The 23892-nt window shown below is 39.4% G+C and overlaps 1 protein-coding gene across 1 annotated transcript in view; it reads right to left on the reverse strand.

The window, feature by feature from the left end:
• Window positions 1-2719: 2719 nt before the first annotated feature.
• STAG1 (STAG1 cohesin complex component) overlaps window positions 2720-23892 on the reverse strand; it is a gene marked incomplete at both ends in the record, with an annotated part of 149631 nt that continues 128458 nt past the window's right edge. The window contains 11 exons of the mRNA XM_082003812.1: window positions 2720-2743; window positions 2839-2919; window positions 4559-4673; window positions 5334-5444; window positions 7975-8146; window positions 10143-10348; window positions 14692-14820; window positions 15911-16059; window positions 17671-17772; window positions 19446-19585; window positions 21985-22159. Coding sequence (XP_081859938.1) covers window positions 2720-2743; window positions 2839-2919; window positions 4559-4673; window positions 5334-5444; window positions 7975-8146; window positions 10143-10348; window positions 14692-14820; window positions 15911-16059; window positions 17671-17772; window positions 19446-19585; window positions 21985-22159 — 1404 coding nt within the window. The remainder of the gene's footprint in view (window positions 2744-2838; window positions 2920-4558; window positions 4674-5333; window positions 5445-7974; window positions 8147-10142; window positions 10349-14691; window positions 14821-15910; window positions 16060-17670; window positions 17773-19445; window positions 19586-21984; window positions 22160-23892) is intronic.

Raw genomic sequence — 23892 nt, forward strand, 5'->3', positions numbered from 1 at the left:
TCCAGCTGGTGGTTAGACCTTCCAAGTCTTCTCCACTTCCATTTCTTCCCACGTGGTCCAGTTCACTTCAGACGTACAGGGCAGGAGAGTGAAATTTTTCTCAAAATTTGTGACAGTTCAAACAATTATAAGTAAGTTTTAACAATGCAACTCTCCCAACTCATGTATGTGATGACTTACCAAATTTACGGCAATCTCACAGTAAAATCCCCCAGATCAACCAAAAATACACCACAGTGGAAGGAAGAAGAAAAAAAAAAAATATCAGAGAGGGTTTTCTGTTGCCCTGAGGCAGAATGGGTAAGGTAGCTGTTCGGAATCTGGTTGTGAAGCCTGGGACTACATGAGAACTACCTTTGGTATTCCCTTCGGCTGCTAATACATGAGATGACAAGATGTGATGGTCCAAACAAGCATTTAAAAGAAAGTTAATAGTGAAGAGGGTGCTCATCATACTCATGATTTTGAATAGTTTATTAAATGAAAGGTGAAGCATCAGTTTTAAATTGTACAAAAGGAAAAAAAAAACTCATATTGTAAATGTACAATTTACAGAATTACTAGCAAAACCAATCAAGGAGACACTCATAATACAAAAACCTATTGACTGCAAACTGAACTGGAAACCCATTGCAGGTACCGTGATAATAAATGTTTGTTATACAGTATTCTACAATGTTAAATTAGGAATCAGTTTTCCACACAGAGGACTGTGAAGCACAAGGTTTGTCTGAGACTATGACTCAAACCAGGCAGCATTTATTATGCTACTATGCTCACAGAATTATTGTGATGACAATTTAATGCAGCCATTCCCGCCCACCCCTGTTACACTTGGGGTGGACAGAAGAGGAAGGGAGGTAACGTTACTCTATGAAGTTCCAGCTACTTCTTGGGTTTTATGCATTACCCAGCCGACATCTGAGGAATGGCTGAATTACCTAGTCAAACATTTTTGGCAACCATGTCTGAGAACTGCACATGTTGTAAAGAAACAAACCTCAGCCAAATGAATCGCTGGTTTGTTTTCAAAATTAGATTCTTTTCCCTCCCAGTAAGTAAGCACTGGGTATTAATGTTGTTCTGTTTTTCAACAAGCTCGTAACAGAAAAAAGCTCCATGATTATTCTGCGGTTGCTAAAAAAAGCACCTCTAAAACTGCTGTGCTCCAAGTGGGTCAATCTGCTTTGTATCTCAAATGCTAATAGCAGAATGCAGAAAGGAAGATCAACATTTTGGGGCTGATTCTTAGACTGGAGTCAGTGCAAATTGTGGATGGCCAGCACCTCTGCTATTGGGCCAGTTTTAACTAAGTAGCAAGCTACTAGGCAGAGTCATAAAATTGAAGCATAATGAAATTCCAAATTATTGAAGACATTGAAAAATTTCTTATTACAATGAATTAGCTGAGAATGTTTTGGTTTTTGGGGTTTTTTTTTTTGATTTTTTAACTTTTTTGAAAAACCGTATTTTTTTCCCCCCAAAGAATTACTCTTAATATGCACAGTTAACACTGAAAATGTAGCTGTATTCCATTGTAAGCTTAAGAACTTCACCATCTAAGCACAAATTTCTATGCAGCACATACAGTACTTCTAACCGGCAAAATTAATTTACAAAAATAGCGCAAAAGGGTATTTACGGCATGGAAAGTAGACTTTGTTTTTATGGTACAGTTAAAATTGCTTTTAGTATGCTAAAGTGATTCCTTTCCCCCACCCTTGAATGATTTTTTTTTTAATAGGAAAGTTGCTGTTTATGTACCTTGGGTTGGCAGGGCTTGAAGTAGGTAGTAAAAACAGCAAAGTGATTACTTGAGAACCATTTGTGTGTTTTACTGAGAATACTTTATTTTGCTGGTATAAGTTGCTAAAAATGCACAGAGCAAGTACCAATAGAAAATTTACTGTTTTTGTGTCCCCATGTGCTATATAAAATGAATGTTACACAGCATCTGTTGGAAAAGTGGCTTCATGGACATCTCTTACTTTGTGTCCCATTATAAATAAAAATAAATCTTCTCAAGAGTATAAAATCTGGGTTTATCATATCAGAATCTGAAATTTTTTGGCAGAGATGCACGTCATTAGAATTCTAACCTCTTCTATAAGAGTGTTCTTCTCGATGCCTGTGAGAGGATATAAGCGTACCATAATGTTAATCAAATCCAGTGTGTTCAAAAACACTTTTCTGTAGCCAGAATGACCTGCTTATAGCATCGTTGCTAGTCAATGGCTGATAGGCATAGGTTTAATAAAAATGGCTAGCTTTTAAAACATAAAAAGGCAAATGTTAAAACTGTTTTAAATTGTACAGCAGAAAAATAAAGTTAAAAAGTTCTGTTTTCACTCAATGTTGTTTTCAGAAAACATACATAGAACAGTGTTTATTTCGACAGCTGTCTTAACAATTTAAAACTTCCTCCTCATCCAGAAAAAAAAAAAAAAAAAAAATCTGTATTAGGACAGTCAAGAACAGGGATACAAATGATTTTTTAGGTCAGCCCTTCTGAGGTGACTGGATTGGCCAACATTCCTTTGTGTCATTAAAGAAGTTCCTCTTCTTTCTGTCACTACAAAAAGGGATTGACCTCAATCATTTGGTTAAAAATCAAACCGTATCACATCAAAAATGTGGTTTTCATACAAGCTATCACAGTATATAGGCCTCTAGCTCTAAACAATAGAGTTCCAAATTTGTAAAATGTCTTCACCAGACTTCAGAACATAGGCATTCCAAATCCCTAGAAAAATGATTTAAAGGACAGTAATTAATTAAGTGTAATGGTAATCAAAACGAACCTCAGCAGAACAGCAAACAATACTAGTAGAGCCTTACTGAATCATCCTCAATGATAGCTGCGGAGTCAAAGAAGTCTGGCCTCAGTTCAGCCCGTTCCCGCCGGTTCCTTGAAGGTGGCTAGAAAGAAGAGTCAGAACATCACGTCAGTTACCTGGGTATAAAGGAGTCGCATGGCTCTACAGTTAATGGGCACTAATGTGGTTACCTCTGCCCTTATGAAGCAGCTTTGTTCATGAAAGTTCTGATAGAAATGCCGGCCTTGATGTAGGAGAGTACTTCTTAAATCTATGTTTTTATTTAAGAAGTGGGGTAAAAGGTGATGGATTCTAAAGTAATTTTAAGTCTGTACTCATAGCTAAGGACTTGGTCAAGGCTCTTGCTGACTTGACTTAACCACAATCTTCTGTTAGGACTGTAGGCTAGGCTGCATAAAAACTGTCTTTTAGCTGTCCTTCTTTATGCTTTTAAGTTTATAGTGAAACTTCAGCTCTGACATGGTCTAGAAATGGCTCTAGGAAAAAAAAGGTACTTAAGATTTCATAATATTTCTGAGGATTAAACGCTTTGTGTTGTCCTTCCCTAGGAACGTAAAAGTGAGCTTCACTGCTTGATCATCAATGCCTTCATGTCCTTGCCTTGGATTACCAGTAAAAGAGAGATTTTACTTACTTGATAACCATTTGAATGCTAGTAGTAATCTCAGTATTCAGCAGCAGCAACTGAATTATTACCTAAATTTTCCTTCCAAGACATTATAGCCCAGTCCTAAAGTAACCTATGCCTTATTGCTTGGATATGAAAGGAGAAATAGAAAAGCATAAAAACAGTGAAGCGTATAATGCAAATGGATCCTTTTTCCCATTTTACAGGGAAAGTCTTCATTCCGAACGGAGAGGCTAGTACGGTTATAACCTCTACAAGGGAAATCCTCTCTGTAGTCAGTACGTTATACCATGAAAGCATCTGAGCTTGCCAGCTGATGATACAACCAGTGTGGGAGCAATCTCAGTGTAAGGTATCACCTCATGCCCACCCACTGCTGCCTGCTCCCTCTTCTGCTGTGCTGGCACGCTCCGTCTGTACACTGACCAGACCTTGACTCAGCATCCCCTATCCAGCCCGCCTCCCAGAAATCAAACCAACCAGGAAAACGGAAAAAGAGAAACCACTTGGCTGTAGCAGCTTGATCACAGTGTGGCTGCATAAAGAGCCGCATCAGCAGCAGCGTTGGTGATGGCTGCAACAACAGCATAGGGAAGGCAATGACACCTAGAATACTGCCTTTAGATGATACTGTTTCCAAACTCTTCATAGTGTCACCTTACAACCGGAATAGAACATTACTACTGGATTTTAGAGAGCCCCTTTGTACTTCCTGAGGCCTATCAGGCAGCTTGGTGCAATATTCAAGCAGATGGGGTGAGCTGGCCTCCCCTCTGTCCCCCCCCAGCGCTCCTCCTGCCCAGGTGCATGATGGTGCTTTGGGCACTTGCTACTGCCCGAGTCCAGAATATTAGAGAGGAGGAGTGCTAAGCAACGCTCCCTGTGTTTCCATGGAAAAAAAAAAAAAAAAAATCAATCGGGCCCGAGTCTGCAGTTGTAGGTTCTAGGGAGTATTACAATCATTTCTGCTCTTTAATGTTCAGACAGCTGGAAATCTGGATCAAAATTTTGGAAGTTTTTCTTTGCGCTTCTAAAATTCCTTTTAAATTACCTGTCATCCATTTTAAAGTTGCTATTAATGAGATTTACTGACCAGATCAATGACCATTGTGTCCTCAAATTCTTCGTTCATATCCTCTAGCTGACCTCGTGAGGACATCATTACATCTTCAAAGATGGGCTCAGCGTCATCTTCCATTAGACCTCGTCTGATTAAATAAAGAGAAAGAAAAAGTCATTTCCAGGCACTTAAATTTCCCAACCATGATCTTGTCATTAAAAAGAATGCACACATCCTATCCCTTAATGCCTTCACAGAAAACCTTATGCTGAGGATAAAGCCAGCATGCTTTCTGTAATATTAACTGGAAAAAATCTTAAGTAAAAACAAACCTAGCAGTTGCAGAGGCTGAAGCAGGAAGTCCCATGTAATATTATTATAAACAGTAATTAAATTTGTCCCTAACAAGAAAAGGGCAATAACTTCACTGTGTTTGCTTGCCCTCTTCCAAAAAGGAGGTTCACAGGAAGACTGGACAACAACTTGGAAGGGTTCATGGTGAGTTACTTAACAGGCAAATTGTGGAAACCCCCTGAAAGGAAAACAGTTGAAGGCTGGGAGAGAGTAACGGGGAACTGAGCCACGCCTGTCTGCCATGTTCTCTAGGCACCTGCTTCTGGCCACGGTTGGAGGCAGAACACTGGGCTAGAGGGCCACATGGCCTGGTGTCCATTCCAGCATTACAAAGTGGTTACTCTGCCTTCATTAATAAGAGTTAAAAATGTCACAGAAATTACTGGCAACAACCCAGAAAAGGTAACATTTAAAACAGTTCTGATCTGGAGCTGAGGATGCTCTGAACACTTACACTGCATGCCTTACACCAGTTCTCCCTTTCATGTAGTTCATTCCTGTCCTGTCCTTTCGATTTAAATCTTCTAGCTTCTGTTGGCCCAACCAAGATATCTGCATCTGGGGACTAACAAACACAAAGCAGCATTATCACTGAGAACACTAACAACTCTGAGTTGGCTATTTTTAGACAATATCTATCTCCTCAAGTTTCGTGTCTGGCCATGCTTCAGATTAAGATATTTAAATCACATCCATCATTGTACACATCTTCCGGATTCCTTTCCACAGCTTGTCTCCTCTCACTGTACGTGCACAAAAAAAATCCATTAATAAAAACAGCTACATAAAATACTAACGTCACTCATTCATTACTGTGACATGCACCTGAAGTGGGAGCAAGTCTAAAATTCATTTTATTAAATCCTACTTCACTGTCTCAGGCAAAATATGAGCAGGAATAGATCCAAGGTAGTAACTGGCAGACATTTTAAAACAAAAAAAGTCACACAACATGAAAACCAAATTGCTTTTAAATATATACCCTGATCAACTTAAGCATCCAGTAACTTAGCCACTTCTAAATACCTTAAAGGCTGTGCTGTTAATACCATCTAAACCCAGTAGTACACAGCAATGCCCTCTTGCTATTTGTGTATTGCAGCACAAGGAAACAGTAGTAAACCAAGTGCAGCTCTTCAAGAGCAACACCAGTTTTTATTTTATTATGCAGTCTTGTACTCTAGTAAGATGGACAGAATAAACCAGGGTAAGCCATGTGAAGACAACCTACAAAGCAGCCTGCCAGACACAATTAACCCCATGAGTTCAGCAACTGACTGCTCTGTATTTATTTTATGTTTTAGCTCTCCTAAGCTGAGCTGCAGGAAATGCATGGGGCTGCTAACTCCAGGCTGAAAGGAGAGGATTCTCCACTGTTGGTTCGCACTGTGGAATCCAACTCTCCGAAAGCAGCGGCGAGGAGAGAGACGCTGTCTGCCTTTGCTCAACAGTTCTCTGCCCACAGCATTCATCTGAGATAGGAGAAATGGAGGTTCAAGCCCAGGGTGAAGAGCCTGGTTCAACTCCCCACCCCCTCCCCGAAAAGGGGAAGGTCCTCCCTTTGTGGCCAGCTGGGGTTACCTGCCAGTCTGAACGGGGTAGGTGAGGAAATCCATGCCCAGGCTTGCCTTGCGCTCGCCTGTTTACACGCCAGTCCTCCTTCCTTCTGGACAGCACCGGCTGGGAACGCTTAAGCCGGCGTTAGGCTTTTGCGCAGGACCACACGTACACCCACCTGCAGTGAGAACCAGCCCGGCCAGCCTGCCGCCCTCTCTCACGCCGTCTTACGGTGATGTTACATGGTTAATAAATATGGGGAAAGAAAGTTGTCTGAACTCGTTTATGGAAATGCCAAATACTATGAGCTCCAAAAATTAATAGGTATTTGTAGCCAACTGAGCTGCAAGTATCTCTTGTGGTGGGCACAAGATCATATCAAGGTTTAATCTGTTGCGCTGATGATGCCTGTGAATGTTACACACACAAGCAAGGGAGAAGAATACGTTACGCTTTACGTTTCTTTAGAAGTCGCTCAGATTTTTTGAGAACCTCTGTTCACAAATTGGTAAGTTTTAACAGCTTATATGTACAACGTGGTGCTACACATATACCCTTGTCATTTGAGACTGGAGAACATGTCACCTTCCCAGGCAGAATGACCATTATTAATTATTTCTATTTAGAAAATACTATGATTAAAGAATGCAGGATGAAGCGAGTAAAGTTTAGGATTGAGCAGCGTGAGTGCACATTCAGGAAGAACTGGGAAGCTGTGGAACGTGTATTAAGGAAACCACAATGGACAAAAGCTGGAGGAAAACCAAGAGGCATAATCTGGCTGCTTTATACTCCAGTACATTGGTAGAAACCTGATTCATCTGGCCAGCATAATATGACTTTTTTTATACAGATAAATCAGATCAGTACATTTGGCTATAAAAGTTATAAAAATAGTCTCCAGAACAGGTATCTTCAAATTAATAGAAATAGCACAATTTAATAGCATTCTCTGAAGACTTCTCTATTCTTAAATAAACTACTGACAGATAATCACCAACATTTTTTCCCTTCTCAATGGGGGTGATAAAATGGGAGTTGAGTGACAAAAGATATATATAATTTAAGGTGAAATAATATTGCCTGCAGGCAATTACCTCAGAAACAGGAATTACTAGCTCGGCAGCTAGAACTGGATTGAAGAGTTAATCTACAAGAAATCGGTGAGGATGTCTGGAGAACCTTAACTCTAGTATGACATAGGGCAGAGGGAAGGAAAAGAGAACACCTGTAACAGGTCTTTTAGAGAAACAGTTCAGTCCAACCTGGGGGCACAAACACTAGGAAGATTTAACCATAATCACATGGTTATGCCATGAGATAATTTTAACACAAGGAATTTCTACCATGATTTCATTACAACTTATTTTTCCTGGGAACTGAAAATAATCGAAGTATTGCTGAGCTATAGCCAAGACATTTATTTGCAGGTTTTGCAAATAAATGCTGCATTTATGGAGCCACAGACTATCCATGTAAATAACATGCATCTTGTTTGCCTGGCTCGCTGTATTTAAAACCATAATTCCAACACTTACTTGTGTAAAAAGTCTTGTTCAGATCCCTGCTCTGACTCGTGTTCCTGGATCTGCTCTCCCATTTGTCTGGTGTTCTCTCTCAAGACAGTTGAGGTGAGCTGTGGTGCTTGCAGCGTCCCTGGCGTATGTATGTTTTCACTCCTGTTCAGCCATGAGCCTTCTAGACTCTCATCTAGAAAAAGAACAGGTAACGTTACTGACACAGTTCTGATAACATGCAGCGCAGTGTTGCTGCCTTCAGGATTCGCTGAATACCTTGCGTTAGCAATGAGAGCCTTCCATCTCCTGCCACGGTTCGATACAGTTCATTTTAGTTGCAGCACCTTCTCCAAATTTGATTTTCAACAGTGTCTTTTAAAACAAGATTGCCTTTTCTCAAAATAATTAATATTTGCATTTCTAATTCTATTTTGTGTTCTTTTAAGGAAGGATTACTACCAGCTATTCCCAGCAGTAACAACAACTTAAAGTAGAAATATTTAAAAAATAAACAAACCAACCCCATTGTAAATAAGTATTGTATTGCAGCACTACCTAAATTGACGGGTCTCACACACATATAACAAAGATAATTCCCAGTTACTGAGTTTACTATCTAAATATGAGACTGTAAATCTCATATGCATGCAGCAACCAAGATACAGTTAAACACTAAGATGAGGGTGGAGGATAAACCCCAAAGCCTGGTCAGCACTGATCCTTAGAAACTTCAGTGAGAACCACGTCAGTGGAGTACAGAGGGAGCATTTTAAATAAGAGGAGTGGTCTGGCTGGTGTGAACTCTAAATAGTGATTTCAGACAGTGTATTGGGAGGTTAGAGCAGATGGGAAGGTGACGGAAGGGGTAAGTGGGATGCTGTGCTCATACTATGAAGGGAGCAAACCAGACAGGAAGCACTTGAGAAGAATACGATAGAGCAGATGAGTGTGTAGGCAAGAGACATGGGGCGGCGGGGGGGCAGGAAGCAAGTTGCTGGAGCAAGTGAAAGACAGGGGAGATGACAAGAGAGGAGACAAGGTCACAGATTTACTAACAGGAAGAATGTGTGGTGTGAAAGTCGATGGGGATCTCAATGGAACTTTTCAGTTTTCCTATGCCTTTCATTGCCCTTTGGGCATCAAATGTTGTCTAAAATGTTGCCTATTTATTCTTGAATTTACATTTGAACCTTTTATAATGTTAGAGATTTAAAAAAAAAATCATATTTATGTTTGATTTCCTTACGGCATTATGAAGAAATGTCACTGAGCAGTTTACTTTCAGTAGCAACAGGGAATGTTTTCCAACCCAGACACATCTGGTGAACCCAATATAGGCTGGATTTACGAATCACAGATCACTAGGGTTGGAAAGGACCTTCAAGATCATCAAGTCCAACCGTCAACCCAACGCCACCTGTCCCTAAACCATGTCCCGAAGTGTCACATCCACACGTTTTTTTGAATACTTCCAGAGATGGTGGCTCCACCACCTCCCTGGGCAGCCTGTTCCAATGTTTGACCACTGTCTCGGTGAAAATTAGTGAAATTAGTGAATTAGTGTAGTGAAACAGTACATTTATATTCACAAAAGTACACACTACATCACACAGATTAACCAGGAACAGATGCAATCTTCTAAGAAATTGGCTATCGTAGCCAAATTCCTGATAACTGTGCCTGAAGTCACACAAAGAATAAGACAGATACTGGATATCAATACCATTTTAAACAAAAAAAGGTGGGTTTTTTAGTGTTCTCCAGTGGTCCTGCAAAAATACAGATCTATATGAGAATTTCTGCCTTGGGTTTCCTCTAACATCCTGTTAATTAACAACGGCTCCAGACTGAAGCACAGGCAGAAAACCAGAAGTCCATGACTGAGGGAGGTGTAGAGCAGAGAACTCCACAAACACCTCGTTTCCAACTTCAGTAACACCTTTTAATAGTTCTGAATCTGCAAATCTCAGCGAAGACAGGCAATAACAAGGATTCACGATGGTACTTCTCAAAGAGGTGTTCAAGCTTGGCAGGATTTTGCAGAACAGATGTCTTGTTTTTACTACATACAGAATATAGCATATATTTCAGCGCTAATTGATAAGCCATAAGGGCTCCTAAGAAGGAAGGCTGTGATATATGTACAAAATGAAAAATGCCTCTACCAGCCAAACTAAAACGATACAAACCTTCTACTCTCTTTTTGTGGAGCGGTGGTCGTCCTTTCTTGTTCCTCACTGAAGAGGCTTTGCTGCTGCTGCTTCCACTGTTAACGGACATTCTGTCGTCTTCGCCACCCGTAACTAGTGAGTTTCTATAGGAAATGAGTGGAAGCCATACATCTTCTCTTCTTTCCATCATCTGCTCTGTCAGAAACTTCTCTAAGTAGGAGTGACTGAAAATAAAAGACAATGAGTAGAGAAGTGCAGCACATTGTTTCCTCTTAATTAATCTGCAAGCCCTCTTCACATAGCTGAGAGCTTAACACAAATCCCACATGGTGTTTCCTTATTTTAATTTAACAACATAGGATGATAGGCCATTGTATCTCTGACTGAATAAGCATACATGTCATTCCCTCAAAAGAAAGCAATGTAGTTAATCATGCACAGGTCACTCACAGATAAACAACACAAAACGTTCTCACACCAACACCGTCCTCCCTCATTCGTGTGCGATCAGTCACTGCACACTCTAATTCCTTTTCTATTTTGCAACGTGAGGAAGCCACTTACTTCTATATATTGCTACTGTGTCAACAGACAGACTACATTAGAAGCACTATTGCGAGGATGTAGGATAAATGGTTTTCTCAAATGCAAGCAGTTATTTTTCAATTAAAAAAATGGAAGATCTGTTCCACTGCCTTGGAGAAGTCCAATGCCCACTTGTTAACTTACGGGAGGAACCAACCAACCTCCCTCCTGTATATGGTCTGGAGGGCATTTGAATTGTTTTCTTTTTCCATTGATTATTTAATTATGGTATTAGAAGTAGTCCTTAAAATGAATATGCAAATCCACATAAAAGTGATTCTAATGAATTTCAAGCTGCAGAACCAAGCATTCAGAATTTAGGCAAGAGACCTCAGGATTCTTCAACATTACCTCTACCCTTCCTGCAAATACATTAGGGTGCACCCTTCGATCATGACTTCATTTAATACCATGGTGACAGGTTGTCATCAGTGGGAGTCAAAGTCACAAATTCTGCATGGAAATGAACTCTCAGCCTCCCTTTTCCTCTGTTAGCTCATGGCCGGCTCAAACTTCTTACGCGGCCTAGGTATCGGAATAGGACAAGGAGCCACGCTCTATGTGCGTGGGTAACAATCGCAGCCAATTTTCAAGGGGATTTTGTTTTGATTCAGTGAAGAGGATGACTTTGCTCAGGAAACAGCAGTTTTTCTGTCTACTGTTTTATTCAATATTGTGGCTGCTTCTTTCTTCCCCCCTTTAATGTGTGTACTGAGTAACAGTCACACCTTGCATTGAATGGGAAATTCTTAGTTTATTCTCTGTCTCTTTTGCAGTACCAACCAGTACTACACCTCAGTGCTTCGTGACTCCAGAGCAATTTATCTGTGGAACAGTCTTGGAAGTAAGAACTTTTCCTGCATCCAATTTGTATTTATAAAACTAGAGTGCACAGGTTATGCCCAAAATGTGAAGAAGGAAAGGCGACACCACTGGGGGTTCTTTACTGATTAGATGCCAAACTTAGACAACTTCTGCTCAGTATTTTAGAGGAGCTTCCTGCTAACAGGTCTTGCCAGCTTCAACGAGGGTAGAAACCAAATTTCTAGAAGAACACCATGCTGAGGCTCCGTCTCATCTGACTTCGGACATCTGATAGTCAGTTGTCTAGTCTAAGCTAACAGTCTCTGTCTGAGAGAAATAAATGGAAATAAATGCCTCCACAGGGCAATTCACCTCTATACTGTGTTAGATTTAATTCCTCAGGATTTCCCTGCCTGTAGCTGCCTCGTGTGCTTATAACTATGTTAGTATTTTCTGCTAAGTGTGAGAGCCTGGCACCTTAAATGTATAGTTTATATTAAATCCATACATTTGAATAAATCCATAAATGACTATCATGGATTCTGGAGGTTACTCATAAAACAAGAAGCTGAATAAATAAAAAGAGGATAGGAAAACTAAATTAAACCAATGTTGCTGCCCCATTCCTGAACTGCAAACATCTCCCTCCAAAAAAAAAGCCAGCAGTAAAGCAGAAAGGAGGTAGAAGCCCTGAAAAAGTGCAGCGTCTGCTGAACTGCGACAGGAGTGGTATGTAACACCAAGGGCAGATGACATATGCAGATGTATCAAGTAGATAATTCGTTTTTTTGGGTTGGGAAGCCAAACTGGACGACTTCTGGGAGACAGGCAGATAGATGCTCACAAGACTTTCAGGGTTATTCTGGAGGACTTTTGCCTCCAAACTAACAGCCCATTGCTGAGTTTAGGGACAGTCACTTGGCAGGAGGAGATCAAGCGGGGAGGGAGGTAAACGATCCCGTACACAGGACTTCTCCACCAGATGGTGGTCACGCACCTTCCTGTTCATAGGCAACCCCTTTGGAGGGAGGGGGAGAGGTCCCTGGGGATTGGAGGACTCATGCTACAGAGAAGGGCAAATCAACTATTCAGGGTACAGATGAGTGTGTAATGTCAGCGAAGCACCATGGGCAAGGCAGCCATTGCCTGATGGGTGCAAACATGACAGATCTCCCAAGGGAAGGAACGCAGAGCTCTCCAAAAGAAATCTTCACATATAAGCAAGTTACCACGACTCTTTTCACAGTCACCACAGCCAATGGAATCTAGGACACATCTGAACTCATCTTAAAGCAGTAATTTAGCACAGATCAGATAAATCATGTCCTAAAGGACCTATTTCTTTCCACTGATCTTCAAATGCAGCTGAAGTAAATAGCTCAGGTGACTACAATAAAGACAGCTAAAACCAGGAGAAACGGCTTCCATCGCAGCAATCTTTACAGCCCTGCAAAAGAAGCCAGCGGCTGTGTGTGTGGGCACCAGTGAGTGGAGAAGGAGAACCTTTGAGAAAAAAATTCTAAACGGCAACATAAAAGGCTACGAGATCTCCTGAAATACTGAATTTCATGCAAAGGATCAGGTCAAATTAAGCTGTCGCGTAAACTGTACAGAATGATGTAACTTTAGATTTTAGACACTGGAGAAACTTGTGGAAGGGATGATTACTGTACAGCTAATAAGCTTCACTAAATTAAATACGAATCAGGCTAACGACACTTAAACTAACAGATGCAGGAGAACCTACAGTTCAGCTAGGAAGATAGTCATCCGACCCTCTTATCCTCAAGTCCTGTCCTGAAGAACAGGACAGAGGTTGACAAGATTCAAGGATATAACAATGAAGAGCAGTTTCAAAAATTGAGTGCCAAGCTAGCCCAACTGGATCATTCAATTCTCGAGTTCGTTTAACTATTTCTTCTACGGTGTTTGCTGAACTGACAAATTACTGATACAATAAAAAAATCAAACTGGTTCAAGTGTGTATACGTTAAAAACTATATGTTAACCAAAATGCATGTCTTACAACACAGATAAAGCTATAATATTCATAATTGTTAACCGTAATAGAAGAGTCCTTTAAAACAAATGTCTTCACAGAAAAACTACTCAAAAGTTTGACAGAAAGTCAGTTGAGGTAGTTACAGTAGATAGATAGGACTTATTGTGGTCGGAAAATTGACTGGAAAGATATCTACAACCATAAATCAGAAGATCTGGCAATTGCATTTTTTAAATGGTCATAAAGTTATTCAAAGAATTCAGTTCTACACTGGGCACGTAGTGCTTGGCTCATTTTTGACTGGAGTCCTCTTCCTTTTTCCCTTACTACTTCCGTGCTGTGGCCAAATCCTGGTTATTTGCTACGTAACTTATTAGAAACATAGAGTGTTATCTCCGCAGTGATGCTGACAACATGTCTTTACTATGAACTTGTCCTTACTCATGCAGTTTTCTCTTTGCCAGTTCTGTTGATATCCACAGCCCCTCTGACAGTCTGATCAAATGTTGCTCATAAAACAGTATTTCTTGCTCTTTGTTCAGATCTTACCAACAATATGTCTGATTTATTTAATTTCCAGTATTTCACCTGCAGTAATTACTTGCCGTAACAAATTCAAGCTGCTTGTTTTAGTCTCCCAGGTCTCCACCACCCTGCTCAGTCCTAACCAAGTGTCCTCCCTCAGCCTCTTTCTTTATCCTATTATGCCAGTAACAGGAGCCTTGACAAATCCTTACTTCCCAGTTTAACTCAATATATCAAAATAAACAACAAATATATGTTTACATTTTATGTAAATATCTAACAGAAACAGATGTTACTGCAGTGTTTACAGGCCTGTAAATTTCCCGCACTGCTAACATTTGATTTCTTTTTTCTTCCAGTCTGAAAAAAAGATTGTTTTTTATTTTCAATGTCCCATGGGAAATTTTAAGGAACATTGTTTTGTGAGGTCTCAAGCTCACCTCATTAGTGGATCAGATTCTCCTTTTCTCATTTATTTTTATTACTTTAAAATATAAAACAATGAGTAACTATGAATGTGAAATGTCTCACTGGGACTTCCTATAGCCCCCATTAAGAGTGCAAAAACCTCAAAGCACAGGGCTTAAACACACACTACAGTGATTAACAGAGCCCAGCAAAGCCCACAGAAGAAAATGGAGCATTACTTACACAGTCTTTTTGTCCTGTCGCAAGAGTTTAGAAGAAAATTCACTAAGCACTTCAAGGAAAGCAAGGTTAGGAGGTGGATAGTCTTGTCCTTTTTGATTCTGATATTTGAAGGCAAACTCTATGCCATCTCTACAGCAAAGACATATTAACATTTTCAGACATTTGTAATAAGATTAAAAAAAAGTCATCCATCGCCTCTAAATGCTGCCCAAAATCTGAACTGTGATTAAATTCTTCACATTCCTTCCCCCTCCCCGCCTTTACTAGCAAACAGCTGCTTTTGGACAAAGGTGAATCAAATGTTCCCTCTCGATTTGTGAGGATTCAATCTCAAAGACGACATATTGCCAGTCACATGGTAAGAAGGAACTTACCACCATCTAAGAAACTTGGCAGGTGCTGAAAGCCACTGCCTTACAGCAGGAATAGTCAATTGGCTCTTTCTTGTTTCTGCATGAAGCAGAAGCTTCCAATAAGAATATGTAAGATATAACAAGATATAACTTTTGCATTAAGAGTTAGCGAAGAGAGTTTACTTACCAGTACATTTTGCTTTATCATTTGAGACTAAAGAAAACAATTTACTTTCACATTATCCAATAAGGGCGCATGCATGTCCTCTCTTTTGTTGTTTGGCACAAGAAAGTGTCTGGTAGCATTTTCATCATGCTTTGCTTATCTTAAGTCTTAATGACTTAGTCTCTGAGATAGCAGACTTTAATATTTTAACTTTCTAATGGCATGGGAAAGTCCTAATTTAAATTTGGCGGCACCTTTCTACACTTTCCTACACAGCAGTTACATAAAAAGCTTTAATCCACTTTAAAAAAAATATTTCCAAGGTATTTTTGGAATATATTTTTATAAAAGCCCTTGGTGCTTACAGAATCCACAAATGGTGTGGTACAAAGAACTATCTACAGTTGTTAGATACAGTCCACACCAATATATGTAAATACCAGTGGCTTTACCCAAGATAGATGAATATGGCCATTCCAATAAATTCCAACAAATAATTAGGTAGTGGCTAGTTTTTCTTCCTCTCTTACATACATACTACATGTACATCCCCCACCATTTTTGTACGTAAATTAGAAAAAAATACATCATTATTCCAGGACCTGTTAAGATTATGTACCTTCAGAAAAAGGCATGCTGAGCAAAACTTTTAATCTAAAAACTTTTAATATAAAAATCTAGTTTATTTACCACCACTCACTTGTGTAGTGTGGCCACAGCCTCTCTTGTCTTGATCTGATCCAAGCCAAAAGTGAGGGCGAACCGACGGGCCAGTTCCTTAATTCCACTAACGTGGGCAGATGTCCTGTCCAAATTGGGACCTTGCTCCTGAACAAGCTCATTAAACAGCTACAGAAAGAATTCTGTTGTTAAAATCTGTGAGCTAGAAAACACTTTTCTTGAGAGACTTTTGTTCTTAAGCTGTTACGGCTAAGAGTAGATATTACAATGAATTTTTTCACAGAGGTGTAGCAGAGATCTTTTATATTCAACTTCTAATCTGTTTCCAAAGTTTCTTCTGTGTAACTGCTGTTTGCCAGTTGTACCCCATCTTGTACTTGTGCAGACAAAAACTCTTAAACAGAACGTTGCACTTGCCTTCACTGAATTGCATCTACTATTCTCCCAACTGATCAAGATGATTCTGCATTCTTACGTTTTCTAAAATACCTACATCACCCATCAGATAAGTATCATCTATGAATTTGGGAAGGAAAATTGCTATTCCATCATTCACGACGTAATAAATATCTGAACAGCATTACTGGATAAATGGATAAATGCCTTCAAAGCCTGCTCGATAACGCCCCTTCAGTACAATAACGAACCACTCAGTAGTTTTCCAATCAGTTCTGTATCTTCTTCTGGTATTGCCATTTAGACCACATTTTCCTAACTTGCTAATGACAGCATCAAGGGAGACAGTGTGAGTAGCAATATTAAATCAAGCTGCATTAAATCTACTGTTTCTCTGATATCCACAAGCTCTGTTACCATATAATTAATGAAAGCAGCTTCATTTGACATGATTTCTCTTTGACAAATTCATACTGGCTACCTATCACTTAGGCACTCACAAATAGCTTGTCTAGTTTTTTATTCCCCTTGTCTAGTTTTTTTTTCCCTTCCCTTGAAATGATGTTAGGCTGACTGATCTACGGCATGATCTACGGCACCTGGCTTCTTCCTCTCTCCAAGTTTTCAAGACAAGAGCTACTTTGACGCCTGCCGGTTCTTCTGGAAATACATGTTTTTCTCAAGGTTTCATAGATGTATCTCAGCTTCCAGGTTGCTACAGGAAATCCCTTAGGATTCTGGAATGAATTCTGGGAGGCTTAGCTGATTTGAAAACATCTAATTTATAGAAGTAATTTCTCTATGCGATGGATATAGCTGGTACTTCAAGGGCCTAAATGGTATTTAGTGAAGCACACCCTTTGTGCTTTTTGGCAGAACAAGAATGGATTTCACCATCAGCCAATAATTTATGGTTGATGTAAAGCAAATTTTTCAGGGAAAAAACATGTTTAACAATATCGGAAGACTTAAACTAATTAGCTTGAAGTTTGAAAAATCAATCAGTATTTAGACAAAATGGAAAGAAGATGTACTACTTCCAGCTAATTATAAGACGAAAAAGTCATCCTAATTCTTCTTGTTCACTAGGTACCAGGAAACAAACGCTATGAATCAGCCTGGACCATATTGCCTTCAAGGATGTTCTCTCCCTTTCTTCCACTTTAATCTGACCAAAACTTTGCCACTGTGGCCTCAGGGAGATAAAGATTACAGAGACAAATGAACAGTGACAACCTGAATCAAGGAGCAGATAATCTCTTAACAGAAGTGTAGTATTTTTCGCTTCACTGTAAAAGGCACCAGAGAAAATCCTGTCCAGTATTTTTTTGCAGCGTGGCATTTCTAAAAAAAAAAAAAACCCAAACCAATCAATATTCTTACCTGTTGCAAACTGAGAATGAGTGTCTTTGCACACTGGATTTTATCAATTTGCCTTGTTTTGCTTAGGGTTTCCTTAATGATATCTCCATAGTCATTGTAGTACTAGAAAAAAATGTGGAAAAAACCCTCTTTAAGTCTTTAAATAGAACCTCTTACACAGCTTCTTAAAATTTTCCTGATAGAACTTGTAATTCTTGTTTCGAAAAGGCAGCAGTTGCCAAAAAACCCAGTCTCAAATTGAGATTTCTTGTGAGTGGGAGGCAATGTTTCAATACCAAAATTTAAACTGATTGGTAGCCTGTACCCAGTGATAAGGAACTTCCGTATTTGTTAATATCTTTTGTAACAAATATGTTGGAAAACAAACAAAAGAGTATTTCCTAGCCCAAACTAAATATTTGATGAAAGTGACCAATGGCTTCAAATTCTAAGGAACAACATTACATTGAACCAACATACCCTTCCAGAAGTAGGTGTGAACAGACACTAGCACACGGTCTGACACTCCACATACAATGCAAGGTGATTTAGGTGGCCAAGAAAGGGATTCAGCAAAGCCAGAAAGCCGAGTAAGGAATTAGTGAGTATGAAGTGCTGATTTTCTTTATGTTAGGAGAATGGTTGCTGAAAACCACTGCCTGTGGTACTGACCATTTGGGTAGAAAAGCCTGTATAACCATTAAAACTTCCAGGCTGAGAATATAAATGTTTTTTCTCCAACAAGTGTTCTTTCAGCCTGATTAGTATTTATGCATTTGCAACCACTTATTTTCATTCCCTCTTAAATATTGCTCCCGCTTTCTTTGGTACAGAGATCCTTCTAGTGTGTATTCTAATTTAAATTCAATTTTTCTTACTCTCCCCCAATTTCAAGAGAAGGAGCTATATGGGGAGAGGGAAAGACGAACCTAGAGCAGCAGGTAGGAAACAAACCTGGCTTGCGACAGCTTCAGTTTGAAACTCCTGCTCTGGAAAAAAGTCCCTAAGCAAGACTAACCCTGAGCAGTAACCTGGCTGGTGGCTGGAGTGTGCACTGGAGATTTTATTGTACTGCGTGCTCCTAATGAACAGGAGAATGGGGATTTAAAGTTAATTACTTTGTATTTCATCAACATCTCAAACACTGTAGTAAAGGACCTGCTCCCCACTCCAGGTTTTCCTCATTCATTGTCATCCTTATGATGACTAATCCCTTGCAGAGACAGGTGAGGTATACCTGGCAATTTGATATAATCTGAGGGGCTTTGTTTTGCTTGGCAGGACTGCCAATGTGCCTGTTCCCTGGCAGGTAAGCTCGCAAGTACAGCGTGCAGTGGTAGCTGAGCAGCAAGTCTTTCTGAATTTCATTGGGCCTAAACACTGTATGGAAGCAGAAATAAGTTGGTAAGGCACTCAGCACATTCTCACAGAAAAAAAGTGCATCCTTATCGATGTGAAATATGACATTGAACAGGTAATTGTTATTGTGGATTCTAGGAATGAATTTGAGGAGCAGGCTAAGAAATTCTCTGTAGATGGGAGCCTCTCTAGCAATACTCAGCCCCTTCTAGCAGCAACTTTTGGTGCTGCCTTTAATAAGGCACTCCTGCTACACAGGAGAGGAAGTTCAGAGCTTACTGCTTCTCAGTGGCAGGTGTAATGACAAGAAATCAAATAAGGCTGGAAAAGCTTTCAAAAGAGTTCTGCCTTTAACTACTACACTGGAAGGCAGAGAAACAGGTGACCTGACCCTACAATGTGTTCAGTTAGGAAGAGGAGAATACACAGAGCTGTACCTTCATATAGTGTTTGAAGATATCTGCTGCTGCATGCATGTCCACAATGTCATAAATGATCAGCTTGCTAAAGGCAGCCAAAAGGTTTCTTCTCTTATGTAAAGCTTCTATTTTGTTAGCTTCATCTTCTTCATCTCCCTCTGAAAGCATCAACAATAAAAATGTTTATAAGTAACTGCTATGTTCTAAAGCAACATTACTGAAGAACAGCTTTTAGAAAAAAAAAAATCAATTCTTTAAAATGAAGCAAGGATTGTTGCAAGAGAAGACAAAATGAAAGGTGGTAATTCTTGAGTCCTGCCTATATTAAGACCTTCAGGAAAGTTCAGGAACATGACACACCATTGACCAAGGATGCTATCTATAGGCCTGAGTAGGTGCTGAACATAATCCGCATGGAACTGGATCACTGATTTAAAGCCCATGAAAGGCCACAGAGAAGACCTGTTGAATGCTTTGTGCCTAACTTCTGAAACACAGGACATTTGGAGATACTTCTTTAACATGACTAAGTTATAAATATTTCACATAAGGAAAATCAGAAGCAGCAGTACTACTATGGCATGCCTTGGATTTTCAGATATAAAATTGATGGCTCTAAAATAACAACAGGAAGTAAAACTGAGTTGTAAGAAACATTAACATTGAATGGCAGCATCATAAGTACTAAGTCCCCATGTAAGACTCCACTCTGTGAATGAATATGAAACTATACACATAAAATGTTAAATATAATATCATTTAATAAAAGTATATTCCACAACTTATGTAAGAAAATGAAATCAGCTATAACAGTTGTGATAAAAGTAAGTATTCTGTGATATTTAGAAGAGCTTATTCTTGGAGGGAATCTTCCAATCAGTCTGAAGAAGTACAGAGCTGTGGCAGGGGGAGAGGGGACAGTGTCACTGAGACTCTCTTGCTGCACTCCTACTAGAGTCTCCACCAAGCCACAGTACTTAAAAAATGTATTTGATCACAGGAAATCTCTTATGAGCAGGGGAGTTGACTGTGGATATGCATGCAGGTTTTAATCCCAAGATGCTTTAACCCACAGAATTGAAGCCCACTAGCACACTCCCCCTGCCTTCTTAATTTCTTTTTATCATTACTCATGTGTTCTGAATACCAAAAGTTATAAATGGTCAGACTGACTTCATGGAGTCAGAGCAGCATTAGGGAATGGAGATTACATCCAAAGATCTTCATCCATCGTTTTGCTGTCTTCCCAGTCCAATCACAGGTTGTTAAAGAACAGCAATTTTGCTAAAGAGCAAAAAAATACTAGACACTGTCCTCCTAAAATCTATCCTTGATGTATTATTCTGAACACTGAATTCACAAAGTATGATTAACTGCACGTAGATTTCTGATGAAGGTGTGTTTCAAAATGTATTGTTCCTAGGAAACCTTAAAGAGGAAAACTTAAAGAGATGTTCAGCAAAGATGTTAGCTACTGAGGAGTTAGGGAACTAGAAGACTGAAAGCACAATTAGAGCAAGAATACACTCTCCAAGACCTTACTTCTATATATTGCTCTCTTAAATGATCTAAAATAGCACCTATGGGTCATGCTAACATACAAGTAACTGAGTTCAGTAGAAATTCAGAAAATGTGCCAAAAAGAGCACTGCAGTATGCACTCAGCAGCTCTTTCACACAGTTTAACTACTTGGGAACCCATCTCTTCTCCAAAGCTATGTAGGACTCAGAAACTGGGTACCTCTATATTTGCATTTAGGCATTTATAACACACACCAGCAGCACCAAGTTATTTAAAACCAGACCTAAATGACAAATCTGCCTCTCCCTGACTGAAAGCCAAAAATCTCAAGTCATCTTTGTGAGGAGGTAGAGATGGGGTCACCTCAAGCTCTGGCCTCTCAAAGCGTGGCCACGCACAGGTGCCTAGGAAAGAGCAAGGAAGCAAGCAAGCACACACAATACTTTCCCAAGTACTTTCCTAGTCTCCAACCAAATCAATGATGTCCTGAACTTGACTTGATTATTTTGGGGGAGGAGCAGAAGGGGTGTTTATTTAGTAACATCAGAGTTTCTTAAGGCCTTCTTTGCCTAAAGCTTTGCTGGTAAGGTTTGCCTTCAGGATCCTATAACTCTGTTTAGTAACTCTTAAGGATTTCTCTTCTATGTACTGTTCCATTGTACTTCCTTCCCTTGAAGCCATATTAAATGAAGTTTGCTGCTGAATTAAGACTATACTGTTTTGGAAATAAAAATTAATAATAACACAGAGCAGTAAAGGAAGAATAATTTTTTCCAGGTTTATAGCATATAGCTAGAGGGCCCTCCCATGTCTTCTGAAAACATCTCGTTTTAGAAAGGTAACTTTATAAGTACTTATTCGTCTTTAACACAAGTAGAACTGAATATTGACTATTTCATATTCATACCTCCTAAAAATAAAGAAGGAATGATTCTGAAAACATTTGAGCAAACTGATCTGAAAATTCTGTTTTCTTCTTTCTTCTGTATCTGTTATGAAAAAAAGCTAAGTAAAAAACATGAAAGATAAACATACCCATGCTCTGGTTTTCATCATCTTGGTCAATAAAGACATGGTCCATCACAAAACTGAGAAGTTCTGACTGGAGGCCTGAATCTGGATTAAACACCAAAGGCTGAAGACCTTCTCGACCTCCAGTCATCAGCTGATGACTAAATATCATCAAGAGATCACAGAGCAGCATGAAAGCCTGAAAGGCAAGAGAGAATGAATGCAATAAGAAGCATACATCAAGTAAAACATAAAATATCATTTATCTAATCTCCAGACATCCCCTGCTATTATTAAATGTCCTTCTTTAACTGTACTCAGTTATAGTTGTGTGCTGTGAAATGTGTTCATGATAGTTTCCCCTAACTTTAAAATGCCTTTGATTCCTATGTAAGGAACTGCATTTACTACCTCTTCGATGTCCAGGATGATCCATATTAAACTTCCATTTCTCCTCTATGAAAAGAACTCTAAATCTACTTCTGATCCAAGGACTGTAGCCAAATTTGTAGTAAAGAAAAAACACTTCTTTTGATAAACAGCTAGAAAAGTTAAACAAGCAAAAAAATGAGTAACATTATGAGTGACAATCCAAGCTAAGTCACTGTCAGACCCTGAAAATATGGAGAAGCAGCTGTAAGCAAAGAAATCCTTGCAGAATTTCAGCAGCAATTCTCTGCAAAAGGAATAAAGTAACTCTGCACAGCTTTCAAATCTAGGTAAGAACTAACCAGGGCAGAATTTTCAATGATTTATGCTCATTACTAGTATAACCTCGTTACCGAAGAACAGAGAAAGAAGGCAGCCATTAATAACTTTATTGCTTTCACGGGCTTATCTGTATACTCTTGAATCACACTATTTTCCCCAATGGCTTATGTCACAAGCATCACAGCCAGCTGTATTCATCTGCATGATATTCAACACCTGAGCACCTTTCAGAAAGTACTTTTTAATCATCTTCGTTTCTCTACCCTTAACCTCAGGTTCTGAACACTGAGAAAGAGAGGAAGGTTCAAAGTATGAATGTGTAAAAAGACTCCTAGAAGATCTATGCTGGATGTGCTGTCTCCTGCCCCAGAAGCCTGCAGGAGTCTCACTCAGGGCAGTGTCAATCACGATTCCCAGGTAGGTGGTAGGCCGAAGGTGTTTCCAACTGAAGAGAGATTGTGGAATAGCTCTGACAGGGTGACGAAATCCAGTGTAGGCTTTAATTCAGCCCTGTATTGCCCCTCGACAAACAGCTGAACAGAAAGATAGTTAAATGTGTGTTTAAACATATTTTTGAGCCAAGCCTAAGGAAAAGTAGTGAGTGAGAGCAATCTGCTCTACAAACCTCCAAAATGAAATCTTTGTGAACGCTGAACATCATAGCAGCTCACTTATTTCTTGGACTATGTTATAAAATCTGAATGAACTATACTCAGGCAAGAACAAAATGCAAATCATTGTAAACCATGTTCTACTTAGACTTTGGAGACAGATGCCAGTATTTGGGGTTTTCCTCCACTGGATCCAAACAGTTGTGATTCATTTCAGTGATGATCTCAGCTGCTCTAAACTCCTTTGAAACACATTAGAATTTAATCTCATTCTAATGTAGACCTCTAAAAAAAGAGCATATGAATTATGCACTGAAAGTGCTTATTTCTGTCCAATATAAAGACCGCAGTAGACTCTGATACAGATGTCTATACATTGTTGATGCCTCTAGTCACAGGAGATTTATTTCACTCAAATAGTCTAGGAAAATTTGAAATGTCTGAGACCTGTTTCTATAAATACTTAATACTTTTTTCCCCCTCCTTTAATGTGTACATTGATCTTCTCTGGAAAGAATGTATAGATTAAGAATCAAATATGGTAGGGAGACAATATAATTTACACAGAATTCTCAAAAAAAAAAAAAATCCAATAAAACAAAAGGATTAA

This window comes from Phaethon aethereus, assembly GCF_964289735.1.
Source record: "Phaethon aethereus genome assembly, chromosome: 9".
Lineage (NCBI taxonomy): Eukaryota > Metazoa > Chordata > Aves > Phaethontiformes > Phaethontidae > Phaethon > Phaethon aethereus.